General features: G+C 49.4%; 1 protein-coding gene across 11 annotated transcripts in view; it reads right to left on the bottom strand.

The window, feature by feature from the left end:
- The window catches only part of asap2a (ArfGAP with SH3 domain, ankyrin repeat and PH domain 2a), a 95,619-nt gene that overhangs the window by 8,951 nt on the left and 71,905 nt on the right, over positions 1-14,763 (bottom strand). For 7 of the 11 annotated variants that reach the window (XM_052496994.1, XM_052496993.1, XM_052496995.1 and 4 more), the window contains 14 exons: positions 11,903-11,951; positions 11,458-11,624; positions 10,812-10,945; positions 9,701-9,795; positions 5,319-5,508; positions 4,643-4,728; positions 4,226-4,341; positions 3,363-3,430; positions 3,113-3,226; positions 2,677-2,923; positions 1,571-1,696; positions 1,090-1,207; positions 553-608; positions 270-349 (listed from right to left, as the gene is read on the bottom strand). In XM_052496994.1, coding sequence (XP_052352954.1) covers positions 270-349; positions 553-608; positions 1,090-1,207; positions 1,571-1,696; positions 2,677-2,923; positions 3,113-3,226; positions 3,363-3,430; positions 4,226-4,341; positions 4,643-4,728; positions 5,319-5,508; positions 9,701-9,795; positions 10,812-10,945; positions 11,458-11,624; positions 11,903-11,951 — 1,646 coding nt within the window. The remainder of the gene's footprint in view (positions 1-269; positions 350-552; positions 609-1,089; positions 1,208-1,570; positions 1,697-2,676; positions 2,924-3,112; positions 3,227-3,362; positions 3,431-4,225; positions 4,342-4,642; positions 4,729-5,318; positions 5,509-9,700; positions 9,796-10,811; positions 10,946-11,457; positions 11,625-11,902; positions 11,952-14,763) is intronic. The other 4 variants (XM_052496996.1, XM_052496998.1, XM_052496999.1 and 1 more) reach the window with 3 other exon arrangements.

Below are 14,763 nucleotides of genomic sequence, written 5' to 3' on the forward strand. Positions count from 1 at the left end.
GGACAGAGATATGAGAGGTTTCCCCATCTGTCAAGAACGAGTGCACACTTCAAGGTTTCCCCTCCTACCTAGCGTTACAGGAAGGAGGAAACACGAGCCATTGATACTCAGAGTGCACGGGACAATAAGACCAACTGAAAAACAACGACGAGATCAGTCCAATAAGTGCCTCTGTATAGTCCATGGCTGTCCAATCACAATCCACAACAGGGAAAACGATCATATAAAAAAAATAAAAAAAGGTCAACGGTAGGTGGAGGGGAACTCACCGGATAGGTCTTCCTAGGCATGGGGGCGGGAGGCAGCGATTGACCTACTGAGTTGTGGGGATATCCCGGCACTTCTTTAGCTGGAGGAGGAAGAGGATTCGACGACGTCGTGGTGAATACACAAACTGTTCCACACAGACAAAAATCACACAACCAGATTGTCTGCAGCCGACCCACAGACAACACATCCCGGCCCAGTCGCAGCGCTTTTATCTGACTATGTGACATGCTTTTACAGGTTATTTACAGACGCAGAGTAAAGTTTTTATTTTTTTACACCCACCTGGTCTTTCGATGGACCCAGTTCGAGTCGGTCCTTTACTGAAGCTTTTGTCGTTGCTAAAAAACCACACACACACAACCTCGTAGTCAGCTGCTATTTAGGACGTGCTTCAACACACACACACACACACACACACACACACACATATATATATATATATATATTTACCCCACAGTGCATTTCCCTTCCAACAGCCACACAACTCAGACCCGTGGGAGGTTGAGTAGAGCCATGTGGATGAATAGTGTAAAGCTGTTTGTCTTTTAGGAGAGCTCAGCTTGGAAGTTAATGAAGTGGTAAACCAGAAACCCTACACGCTATTTTCCAAAGGCAAACTTGCTTTGTGTTCATCAAAGTAAAACATGCTGCCTCAGGCAGGGTGTGTGTGTCCCCAACATGTGTGTGTGTGTGTGTGTGTCCAATGTGTGTTTGTGTGTGTGTGTGTGTGTGTGTCCAACGTGTGTGTGTGTGTGTCCAATGTGTGTCCAATGTGTGTCCAATGTGTGTGTGTGTGTGTGTATACACGCACGCGCTTACCCAGAAGGAGACTTAGGTGTTGGGGCTCTGTTGTGGCCCTGTCCGGTCCCCGGTTTTGACTGCTGGTTCATCGCCTCCATCATACTCACTGTCTTGGCCACAGGCGGAGGAGCAAGACCTGGGGGGGGCAGAGAGAGAGAGGTTGAAAGAGGGCTCTAGATAGACAAAATGGAGATAGCATAGACCGCGCCATTGAGGCTGTCACAGACGTCATAATGGCACAGATACAAAGACGAGTCCTCTTTCGATCTCTATGCAAGTTACCCATCTCTTTCTCTTCTTCATGTAAACTGGGTGCTTTTCTCCTCGGCGTCGTCTTTGTACATCATGTTGTAAACATACTGCACGTGCCTTATATATACTGTAACATGACCTATCGACAATAACGCTGTGTACAATCATTTACCAGGATTATTTTACGATACTGATTGTGAATATTATCATGTGTTCAGACAACAGGGCCTGGAGGAGAGGTGCCTACCCGTGGTTGAGGTGACCCTCATGGGGGGTACGGGGGGGTGGATATTGGGAGGGTCTGAGGAGGACCTCTGTCGGACCCCCAGGTCTATAGAGCCAGGCTTCCACCCAGAGGACCCTGATGACTGGACTGGGGAGGAGTGGGAGAGAAGATATGCTTTGGCACCTGGAGACATGCATCTTTGGGGTTTATGGCTGTAAAGGACTTTTCCATAACTGCCGCTGTTAAAAAGGGCTTTGTCAAAATACATTTTCCATTGATCGATTGAGACTTGACACCAAAGTAGAACACAGAAAGATAAGGCTATTCCTGGAATTAAATAGATAAGACTGCCCAAAGTAAAGTTTGCTGGAGAGGAGCTGCAGATGGCCAATGCTCTTTGTGGGGCAACGGGCCCAAGTAAGTAAAGACAACACGTGCTTCGAAGTGAGCGAGTTGAATCAAATTGTTCAGCACGGTGGAATGTGAGCAGTCGGATGCAAAATTCAATTCAGGAATTGAACGTGTTTGGACTATTTTCTATAGAGTTCAAATTGATTTCCAGTGATAATTTGGGTTATTTTCAGTCTGCCTCTCATCGTGGACTATGGAGCACAGACTGGGAACTTTTTGGAAAAAGTAACTCACTATCTCACTCTGTCACCGCAAATGTAACTGCTCATGCTCCCTACCCAGAGTCCTCTCTGCCCTTCAAATAGGTCAGAGCGCCACACAAGTCACCATGGGGCCATGCACTAATTAGAGAAGGCCATCTACACTCTATGACAGAGAAGAGGCCAAATTGAGATTTCCCTCTATTTGAACTGAACCCATTGGGCATGTATTATAAATATAATTCTCCAAAAACTACGAGGAGGACGAGGTGAATCTGGGTTGAAATGGGCTCGATGCCGGGGGTCATTTGATATGGATCACGTTTATCAACTTCAAAATCAGGAGCATTTTTTTTTTGAGAAAAAAAAAACATCGGTGCTCAAATAGCAGTCACACGGATTCCCTGAACAAACTGAACTTGTTCATAGAATTTGGAACGTTTCGCCAGACGAATGTGGCTCTCTATACATGCAGCACCCACCTTGCTATCACATCAAAAGAGAAAGACAAAGCACCTATGTTCCGTGGGGGAAGAGGGGGAGCAGAGGTGGGGGTGAGCCCCCCGGGTACGGGGGGGCTGGCGTCGAGGATGGTGCCGTAGGTCTCGTTGTTGACCAGGTTGGGCATGTACCCACCACGCTGCTTGTCCTTGGCCAGGCTGGCAGCATCGCGTGCCAAGGATGCAGGGCTGGGCTGGCGGTGGGAGTTGGAGCCAGGGGTGTAGCAGCTGACCGGGCGTTCCTCTCGCCGGTGGGGGCTGGGCTGAGGGAGGACAGGGGTCAAAAGGTTATAGAAAGGTCATCAATGTGTGTTTGTGTTATGCATGTACATATATACTTTTGTGTGTGTGTGTGTGTGTGTGTGTGTGTGTGTGTGTGTGTGTGTGTGTGTGTGTGTGTGGTGAGTTCATGGTGTGTGTGTGTGTATGTATAATCTGAAGTGAGTCCTCACCCTCACCTTCTCATCCAGGTCCTCGTCACTCTCGTCCATGTCTTCATGGTGCAGACGCCACTCGTACTCTACGTGCACGTGGACGTTGAACTTCCCCGCCAACGCCGTGTTCAGCTACACACACACACACACTGACAGTGATTAATGGCTCAAATAAAGCATGGAGATGAGGAGTCACTCTCTATCTTGCTGAAGATGCACGTGCACACACACACACACACACACACACACACACACACACACCACTCACCAGCTCCTCACACTGCAGGTGCTTCAGTCTCTTAGCGATGTCCAGCGGCGTCTCCCCAGACTCATTCGCTACAGGAAGACATCTTCATCCAGTCACTAAATTATACCCTGTGTCCTCCACCACTCGAGATCAACACCTCATAGATGAGCGCTGACAAGTAACCCGAGACACAATTATCACCTCTGGGCTTCGACAGCATGAATTAGGAAGATATCTACACCCAACTCAACAGCCTGTCAACACAACGCTAGCATGCCTCTATAGGCTGCCAGGGCGCCTACTGCGGCGCCATGTTTGTCAACAGCAGCGTTTGTAACAACACCTCCCAGTCTCTGTAAACTAGATAGTGTGTGAAACAAGGAGGTTCCTCGGGCACATAGACACACGCCGGTCCACAGACCATGGCCCCCTGTTCCTTTGTCAACTCCGTTGCTGGAGAGTGATCATTGGCAGGATTCCCACACTAAATAGTCTGTCTCTCTCTCTCTCACCATCATCTCGTTCTTATCGTGGGCCTGGTTTGTATGGAGTCAGACTGAAGCAGAGCGTTTGAGCTGTTGTGACAAAGTAGGGTCTCTTGGCAAACCAAGGGCCTCTGGGAACTCGGCCTGACCAAAACAAGGCACGTTCATGTGCTTCTATGGGTGTGTGCGTGTGTGTGTCTTAATAATTATGTTTGGCAGTCTATTAGTTATAATTTCTATAGCTATGAATTAAAACATAAAATCAGGTTAATGGTCGACAGGAATCCGTTTCCTGCACTACACTCGGCAACAATAAACAAAGTCTACACTAGCATTTTGTATCCGTGCCGTTTCCAAACCAGTCCTTCCCAGTAGAAGAGAGATGTAATGTTCTCTTACCAATGTCTATGGATGCCTTGCCCCGCAGCAGCAGTTTCAAACACTCCATATTGTCAGTCAGGCAGCAGTAGTGGAGGGCCGTGCTGCCTTTGGTTGTCTGCTTGTCCAGGTTCACACTGTGGGGGAGAACAGACGGGGGAAGGCAGTCAGGGAGAGTTGGAAGGAGAACCACAAACACAGGACAACGGTCACTCAACAGCATTATTCCAGCACTTGTTCTGAACAAATGAATTTGCATTCTGTGGGGACTGTGTTAAAAAAAAAAATAACCGAGTAGTTTTGTGTGACGACTGTGTTAAAGTCAGTCGTCTTACGCCGTTGTGACTGTTCTTGTCATCTGCTGAGTCGCTCTCATGACATTTATGACGGGTCGTGTTTCTACAAAAAGCTCATTGACGTTTACTTTAATTCCCTTACCTGTTTTGAGTGAGGAAGTCGACGATATGGAGCGAGGTCCTGTCCACTAGTCTGACCGCTAGGTGAAGGGCAGTCTCTCCTTGTTCCTGCAACCACACACACACAGCAGAGACAAAATGGCCGTGGTGAGACCTCGGGGACACAAAGACATATCAGATCCAAAATGGCCGTGGTGAGACCTCGGGGGACACAAAGACATAGCAGAGCCAAAATGGAGCGGTTGACACCGAGAAACACTGGGACTTTGATGAAAATCTGAGCATATGCTCCCTTTCAGCAGTCTGCTTTGCTACAGGCAGTAAAAGCAGTAACAGCCCTGAATGTGAGCCAGGTGTTTGTAGTGATGGTTGATCTATTATACAAAAGCATTTACACTCCCAGGAGCAGTTGTTTTTCACAGCCCAGCAAAGAGAATGAACCAAAACAATGCCATTTGAATTCCACTACAGCTGTGGCAGTTGAGAGCACCTGGACAGATCAAATGTTGACGCACAGTCGTGTTCCCAATCTAAAAACCACCCCACCTCTCAATTGAGAGCCAAGCAGAGCCAAGCCGAGCTGTTGAGTGATGGCCTGGAAAGGACAATGTGGATAAAAAATATCTGTACCAGCACGGTATGCCTGGGGTCAGCACGCTCGTGTGACAGGGGGTATTGGTGTGGACATGTAGACTCACATGTCCGTTGGCCAGGGGGATGGGCTCCATCAGGTCAACTCCCTCAGCGTACACCTGGATCAGAGAGAAGATGTCCCGGGCCTTGACCGCGTCACACAGGGTGTGCAGCTTGGACACCCCGTCTGGACACTTCCTCCTGGCGAAACGCTTCTCGGTGTACTTGGCTGTGATGAAGTCCTTACGGGCTTGCCTGCACCAGAAGGAGAAAGGCCAGACATAAAAAGGGATAGTTCAGCCAGAAGGTATATTTGGGTCGAATGACATTTAGTTGTGTCTGAAGGCCCAGAATCCATTATTTACTTCCGCCTACAGTATTCCAAATGAATGACTGTAAGCAGCCAAACCGACGCTAGCAAAGCTGATCTGCAAGCCGAAAACACTTCAAACTAAGTTCGGTAGTTGGTTTTTACGTGCAAAACGCTGAAACAGTCGCTGGAATTTTGGCACTAAAAACTGGAACCATTTCCTCATTTAGCCTCACAGCCGCATGCGCTTCCGTCGCGTTCTCACAGCCGCATCCGTTTGTGTCACGTTCTCACAGCCGCATCCGTTTCTGTCGCGTTCTCACAGCCGCATCCGTTTCTGTCGCGTTCTCACAGCCGCGCGTTCTCGCGTTCTCACAGCGCGTCCGTTTCCGTCAGCCGCATCAGTTTTCTCACAGCCGCGTCCGTTTGTCGCGTTCTCACAGCCGCATCAGTTTGTCGCGTTTCGCATCCGTTTGTGTCGCGTTCTCGCATCCGTTTGTGTCGCGTTCTCACAGCCGCGTCCGTTTCCGTCGCGTTCTCACAGCCGCGTCCGTTTCCGTCGCGTTCTCACAGCCGCGTCCGTTTCCGTCGCGTTCTCACAGCCGCGTCCGTTTCAGTCGCGTTCTCACAGCCGCGTCCGTTTCTGTCGCGTTCTCACAGCCGCATCCGTTTGTCGCGTTCTCACAGCCGCATCCGTTTGTGTCGCGTTCTCACAGCCGCGTCCGTTTGTGTCGCGTTCTCACAGCCGCGTCCGTTTGTGTCAGCGTTCTCACAGCCGCGTCCGTTTGTGTCGCGTTCTCACAGCCGCATCCGTTTCCGTCGCGTTCTCACAGCCGCGTCCGTTTCTGTCGCGTTCTCACAGCCGCGTCCGTTTCCGTCGCGTTCTCACAGCCGCGTCCGTTTCCGTCGCGTTCTCACAGCCGCGTCCGTTTCCGTCGCGTTCTCACAGCCGCGTCCGTTTCCGTCGCGTTCTCACAGCCGCGTCCGTTTCCGTCGCGTTCTCACAGCCGCGTCCGTTTCCGTCGCGTTCTCACAGCCGCGTCCGTTTCCGTCGCGTTCTCACAGCCGCGTCCGTTTCCGTCGCGTTCTCACAGCCGCGTCCGTTTGTCGCGTTCTCACAGCCGCGTCCGTTTGTCGCGTTCTCACAGCCGCGTCCGTTTCCGTCGCGTTCTCACAGCCGCGTCCGTTTCACAGCCGCATCCGTTTGTCGCGTTCTCACAGCCGCGTCCGTTTCGCGTTCTCACAGCCGCATCCGTCGCGTTCTCACAGCCGCATCCGTCCGTTTCACAGCCGTCCGTTTGCGTTCTCACAGCCGCGTCCGTTTCCGTCGCGTTCTCACAGCCGTCCGTTTCCGTCGCGTTCTCACAGCAGCGTCCGTTTCCGTCGCGTTCTCACAGCCGCATCCGTCCGTTTCCGTCGCGTTCTCACAGCCGCATCCGTCGCGTTCTCACAGCCGCATCCGTCGCGTTCTCACAGCCGCATCCGTCGCGTTCTCACAGCCGCATCCGTCGCGTTCTCACAGCCGCATCCGTCGCGTTCTCACAGCCGCATCCGTCGCGTTCTCACAGCCGCATCCGTCGCGTTCTCACAGCCGCATCCGTCGCGTTCTCACAGCCGCATCCGTCGCGTTCTCACAGCCGCATCCGTTTGCGTCGCGTTCTCACAGCCGCATCCGTTTGCGTCGCGCTCTCACAGCCGCATCCGTTTGCGTCGCGCTCTCACAGCCGCATCCGTTTGCGTCGCGTTCTCACAGCCGCATCCGTTTGCGTCGCGTTCTCACAGCCGCATCCGTTTCCGTCGCGTTCTCACAGCCGCATCCGTTTCCGTCGCGTTCTCACAGCCGCATCCGTTCTCACAGCCGCATCCGTTTGCGTTCTCACAGCCGCATCCGTCGCGTTCTCACAGCCGCATCCGTCGCGTTCTCACAGCCGCATCCGTCGCGTTCTCACAGCCGCATCCGTCGCGTTCTCACAGCCGCATCCGTCGCGTTCTCACAGCCGCATCCGTCGCGTTCTCACAGCCGCATCCGTCGCGTTCTCACAGCCGCATCCGTTTCCGTCGCGTTCTCACAGCCGCATCCGTTTCCGTCGCGTTCTCACAGCCGCATCCGTTTCCGTCGCGTTCTCACAGCCGCATCCGTTTCCGTCGCGTTCTCACAGCCGCATCCGTTTCCGTCGCGTTCTCACAGCCGCATCCGTTTCCGTCGCGTTCTCACAGCCGCATCCGTTTCCGTCGCGTTCTCACAGCCGCATCCGTTTCCGTCGCGTTCTCACAGCCGCATCCGTTTCCGTCGCGTTCTCACAGCCGCATCCGTTTGTGTCGCGTTCTCACAGCCGCATCCGTTTGTGTCGCGTTCTCACAGCCGCATCCGTTTGTGTCGCGTTCTCACAGCCGCATCCGTTTGTGTCGCGTTCTCACAGCCGCATCCGTTTGTGTCGCGTTCTCACAGCCGCATCCGTTTGTGTCGCGTTCTCACAGCCGCATCCGTTTGTGTCGCGTTCTCACAGCCGCACCCGTTTGTGTCGCGTTCTCACAGCCGCATCCGTTTGTGTCGCGTTCTCACAGCCGCATCCGTTTGTGTCGCGTTCTCACAGCCGCATCCGTTTGTGTCGCGTTCTCACAGCCGCATCCGTTTGTGTCGCGTTCTCACAGCCGCATCCGTTTGTGTCGCGTTCTCACAGCCGCATCCGTTTGTGTCGCGTTCTCACAGCCCCATCCGTTTGTGTCGCGTTCTCACAGCCGCATCCGTTTATCGCGTTCTCACAGCCGCATCCGTTTCTGTCACGTTCTCACAGCCGCATCCGTTTCTGTCACGTTCTCACAGCGACATCAGTTTCTCACCAGCGGCTTGATGTAACTATCAAAGCATTCATACATTTACATTGTGTTGCAGAAATAACATTCTCACATGGAAGAAAAACATGGACAGGTTATTATTGTAATTACTTTGCCACCATGGCCTATTTATTGCCTTACCTCCCTTATCTTACCTCATTTGCACACACTGTATATATATATTTTTCCTACTGTATTATTGACTGTATGTTTGTTTATTACATGTGTAACTCTGTTGTTGTATGTGTCGAACTGCTTTGCTTTATCTTGGCCAGGTCGAAGTTGCAAATGAGAACTTATTCTCAACTAGCCTACCTGGTTAAATAAAGGTGAAATAAAAAATTTAATAAAAATTCACGAGTACCGAGGCTACCAAACCTCGTTTGAAGTGTTTGAGGAAGTTGCAGTGCTAACATCGGTTCGGCTGTTAACAGTCATGAATTCTGACGATGCTAATATGCTAACTCCTGGCCGTAGCCTGAAGTAAATACTGGATTATTGTAGATTCTGTAACTATGGGCCTTCAGACAACTCAAGGTGAGGGTAATTTGACCAAAAGATGCATTTTTGAATGATCGGTTTAGGGCTGTGTTAACACAGGCAGCCCAATTCTAACCATTCAGATCAGCTCTTTTGTCAATAACTGGGAAAAAAAAGATCATAATTGGGCTGCCTGTGTCAACACAGTCTAAGTGTGTCAATACATGCATCTGATACTTACAGCCATAAATGAGCTTAGAGCTTAAACTAAAACGTTTAATTCAACTAGAGGGATGCATTAGGTTTCTTATGTGTGTGCTCAATTTTACTTGGGTTGTACACCGAGGCATGTGCCAACAACAACAACAGAATGCATAGAATTCTCTTAAGCTTAATGAATAAAAATGTGCTCAGTTAGTGATGCCTTACTTATTGCTCCATCCATAATGAATGGGTATGAGTGTCTGTGGTGACATGTTGCCAATAGGTAACTGGAAGGTCACGGGCCCAACCTCTCTAAGGCTGCTTCCTGAATGGTACCATATTCCCTACATACTGTCCTAATTGTGACCAGAGCCTTAGGGGTCCTGGTCAAAAGTAGGCCACTATATTAGGGAATAGGGTGCCATTTAGGTCACCTCCTTACAGTCACCTTCAGGGGGGGGGGGGCGGTCTGGGTAGGGGGGCTACTGTAATGGGAACCTGAGAAGGTAGAGAAAGGGACAGGGAGACTGATGAGAGGATAGAGTGTTTGCGTGTGAGGAAAGAGCCAGAGGAAAAAGCAAGATAACTAGTGGGATAGAAAGGGGGGAGAGAACTTACATGTCACTGGCAGGGTTGGGTTTGACCACATCTTCCGCAGATAGACACGCCTCCATGATGTCGTTAAAGCCTGCATTCCCCACGTTCTTGGCCAGCTTCATGGCAACACACAAACAGGTAAGAGCTTACCAGAGCGACAGTCCATACAAGTGCAAATGAGCCTCCTATCTGAGGGTGCTACAGTTCAGTTTATACTGTACACATTCATCTCATACTCCATTTATTCTGCTCTGCTACTTCAGCAAACGCTTAAAATCAAAATGGTGTGTGTGTGTGTGTGTGTGTGTGTGTGTGTGTGTGTGTGTGTGTGTGTGTGTGTGTGTGTGCGCACTGCACACGTTCCACCCATCTCCTTGTGACCAAATAATGTGAAAGACCGGGGCGTATTCGTTCCACCAATTCTGTTGCAAAACATTTCCGAAACTGAAACAAATGGAATGAAGTGGGACCTACCAGAATTTGTCCAACAGAAACTCTCGTTTTAGTTGCAAAACGAATGTTTGTTTTTTTTGCAACTGTTTGGCTAATGATTACACCCCCTGGCATCTTAACAAGGGCAATCATCTCGAATTAGCGGCAAAAACATTTCAGCCCCAAATGATTTACGGCCAATAAATTGCACCAAATTGATATTAGAAAGCCAGATGAAATGTGAAATATGCAAAGTGGAAGCAGCTCCAAGCTTCTGTAATACTGTACTGTATCTAATCCCAATGGAGCGCAGCAGAGGGTGGAGAGTTCAGTAGAATCAGGACATGGGCGTTGGTATACTTGGTACTCTCCCACCAGCAGTAAATCATCAGCTGCACTGTGGATGTGTTTTCACATTGGGAGAAACTCAATACGATTTCCAGAAGGGACTTCTGACCTTCTCATCCAATGGGGTTTGAAAAGGAGGAGAGATGACGCGAGGAATCAAGGACATGCTACGGAGATTCTCCCATTAGAACGGCAAGAATGGCAATGCACCGGGAAAGCCATTCCTAACCTAAGTGGATGTGCCACCTGTGTACTTTCCAACATGACTGTGCCTAACCTCCCAGAGCCACATCGCCATAATGTGAAACTAGCTGATGTGTACTGAGCGTTCTAGCACAAAATTGCTTCTTACCAAGAGTTCAGAGGTGCTGAGTACATCCAGTGTGAGGGACTGGATCCTAGAGTAATGGACTCCCAGCTCCCTGTGGATCCCAGAACACTCAATACAGGTCAGGATGCCCAGGTTAGTGGAGAGCCAGGTAGGGTCTGGGAAGAAGGGAGAGCGAGGGGAGAGAGAGCGAGGGGCAAGCGAGGGGAGAGAGAGCGAGGGGCAAGCGAGGGGAGAGAGCGAACGAGAGAGAAAAAGAAGAAGAGAGGTAACAGGTAAGTAGGTAACAGTGTCCTTAACAGGAACTACCTGCATGTGCTCAGTGGGGAAGAGCTATTTCTGATACAGGTTAACGACAGGCTGCAGTCAAACCTACATAACTGTCCCATGGGCATTCCTCATTCCCTACAATGTCGGTGTCAAGTGACCACATGGAGTTGTTCATTACACTCATAACACTTTGGTAACCATCTCTATGAATAACCCGTACATTAATAAGTGACGTCTAGCACAATAAAGTAAAACAGTTCATGGCTCCTTCATTCACTGTGTGCATTCATAAAGGCTGTATGATTAATTATACATAGGTGGTATTGTGTGTGTGTGTGTGTGTGTGTGTTGTGTCAAGCGTGTGTATGTATTAACATGTATGTGACGCCCGGTCACTCACTGGGAGCGCCGCAGTCGCAGCAGATGTCGTTGCCGGTCATCCTCTTGACCTCTCCCAGGATGGCCTTGGTCAGTTCCTGGACTATGTTATTCTCTCCAACGTGCTGGTCCCCCTTAAAGGCATTATTCAGAGCTTCCTCCTTGCTGTTCTGCAGCACAGAGATCCATCTGAAAACACACACAGGGGGAGGGGAAGTGTGAGGATGGGGTGAGGGCAGGGTCAACATTGGGTTAGACTAGAGGGTGGAAAATGGATGTGTTAACTGTGAGAAGAGGTATGGGGAGAAACAGGACACACCTTTCCACACACACACACACACACACACACAAAACGTGATGGAAACGTGTGGGTTGTGTGTGGAAAGACGTATGGGGGATCAACAGGACACACTCTCACATGACCTACACACACACACACACACACACAGGAAAGAATACATACTTACATCTGACATTCTGGGTCGTCCTCGGCCTGAAAGTGATAGGTTCTGTCATCTAAAAGAGAGTGGGGGGTGATAGAGGTGGGTGGGTCAGAGACATAGTGGAACAAGACATTTATCAAAGGCCAGAACATGTAAGAGCTGAGAGCAATTCCCTTAAGAGCCCATCAAAGCCCCAGGGTGACAAGACTGATTACCAGGGATGGAAAAGGAACAAAAAAAGGACAAGTTTATGACAGTCATCTACAGTACATACAGTAAGACACACCGTCGTCTACAGTACATGCAGTAAGACACACCGTCGTCTACAGTACATGCAGTAAGACACACCGTCGTCTACAGTACATGCAGTAAGACACACCGTCGTCTACAGTACATGCAGTAAGACACACCGTCGTCTACAGTACATGCAGTAAGACACACCGTCGTCTACAGTACATGCAGTAAGACACACCGTCGTCTACAGTACATGCAGTAAGACACACCGTCGTCTACAGTACATGCAGTAAGACACACCGTCGTCTACAGTACATGCAGTAAGACACACCGTCAACTACAGTACATGCAGTAAGACACACCGTCAACTACAGTACATGCAGTAAGACACACCGTCAACTACAGTACATGCAGTAAGACACACCGTCAACTACAGTACATGCAGTAAGACACACCGTCATCTACAGTACATGCAGTAAGACACACCGTCGTCTACAGTACATGCAGTAAGACACACCGTCGTCTACAGTACATGCAGTAAGACACACCGTCGTCTACAGTACATGCAGTAAGACACACCGTCAACTACAGTACATGCAGTAAGACACACAGTACGTCAACTACAGTACATGCAGTAAGACACACCGTCAACTACAGTACATGCAGTAAGACACACCGTCAACTACAGTACATGCAGTAAGACACACCGTCAACTACAGTACATGCAGTAAGACACACCGTCAACTACAGTACATGCAGTAAGACACACCGTCAACTACAGTACATGCAGTAAGACATGCACTAAGTCAACTACAGTACATGCAGTAAGACACACTGTCAACTACAGTACATGCAGTAAGACACACTGTCAACTACAGTACATGCAGTAAGACACACTGTCAACTACAGTACATGCAGTAAGACACACTGTCAACTACAGTACATGCAGTAAGACACACTGTCAACTACAGTACATGCAGTAAGACACACTGTCAACTACAGTACATGCAGTAAGACACACCGTCGTCTACAGTACATGCAGTAAGACACACCGTCGTCTACAGTACATGCAGTAAGACACACCGTCAACTACAGTACATGCAGTAAGACACTGTCAACTACAGTACATGCAGTAAGACACTGTCAACTACAGTACATGCAGTAAGACACTGTCAACTACAGTACATACAGTAAAAGTCCCACATAAGTATAACAGCATCCCAACAGTACAATGGACGAGGCGACAACGGTTGAGATTTGACTGTATGTGGAATCTATGTAAGACAGAGGTAAACGTTTACCAAACATCCTATTGTACAACAAAGTAAAAACCTGGAGGAAGTCCTATTGTACTATATCCTCCTCCAGATCTGACTGATCTCCAATTCAGATCCCCTGACAGCTGGGAGTTCTGACAGTCTCTCTCAAAGGCTTGTTTCCACCAGAACAAGCCCTTTCATATCCTGAAGCAGTAATATTGTCCTTTGACAGCAGGGTGACGGCCTGACGTGAGCACTTATTTCTGGCCCAGTGTTTATGAACTTAACCTCTCAGCTAAACTCAACGCACATCCCCAAAAACCTGACTGAAGAAAGAGGGCGAATCAAAGAAAGAAGAGGGTGAATCTCCCTTGGTTACATGAGATTATGTGAGGACACAGGGAACAGATGAACGTGGATGAAATTCTAAATAGGCTGCTGATTCGGAGAAGCCTGTGTGGAGACACAAAGTACTGAGTCTTCCCTGAATATGAATCTTACAGTGATTCAACTATTCCCAACTCCTTTCCCGCTGCCCTCATTCCATGGAAAAACTCACATGTTCCCTTATAATCCAGACATAGACCATATCAACCACTTTTCCTTTTTCTGTGATTCTCCGCTCCTCCCTAGTTCATCTGCAGTAGATATCTCTACTCTATGAGCTGTCATTAGTCCCAACACATCATCCCTCCCTGTTCTGTAGTGTCTAAAAGCCAGGCTTTGAGAATGGAGCAAAGTCCATTTGTAGAGGTACTTCTGTGAAACACAGAGGACAGAAGAGGACAGGAGAGAGCGAAGATGAATAGAGAGCGGAGAGGACAGGAGAGAGTGAAGATGAATAGAGAGCGGAGAGGACAGAAGAGAGGACAGAAGAGAGGACAGAAGAGAGCGAAGATGAATAGAGAGCGGAGAGGACAGAAGAGAGCGAAGATGAATAGAGAGCGGAGAGGACAGAAGAGAGCGAAGATGAATAGAGAGCAGAGAGGACAGAAGAGAGGACAGGAGAGAGTGAAGATGAATAGAGAGCGGAGAGGACAGAAGAGAGTGAAGATGAATAGGAGCAGTGGACAGAAGGGAGCGAAGATGAATAGAGAGCGGAGAGGACAGAAGAGAGGACAGAAGAGAGGACAGAAGAGAGCGAAGATGAATAGAGAGCGGAGAGGACAGAAGAGAGCGAAGATGAATAGAGAGCGGAGAGGACAGAAGAGAGCGAAGATGAATAGAGAGCAGAGAGGACAGAAGAGAGGACAGGAGAGAGTGAAGATGAATAGAGAGCGGAGAGGACAGAAGAGAGGACAGAAGAGAGTGAAGATGAATAGAGAGCGGAGTGGACAGAAGGGAGCGAAGATGAATAGAGAGCGGAGAGGACAGAAGAGAGGACAGAAGAGA

The sequence above is a fragment of the Oncorhynchus keta genome, chromosome 35 (genome assembly GCF_023373465.1).
Source record: "Oncorhynchus keta strain PuntledgeMale-10-30-2019 chromosome 35, Oket_V2, whole genome shotgun sequence".
Taxonomy (NCBI): Eukaryota; Metazoa; Chordata; class Actinopteri; order Salmoniformes; family Salmonidae; genus Oncorhynchus; species Oncorhynchus keta.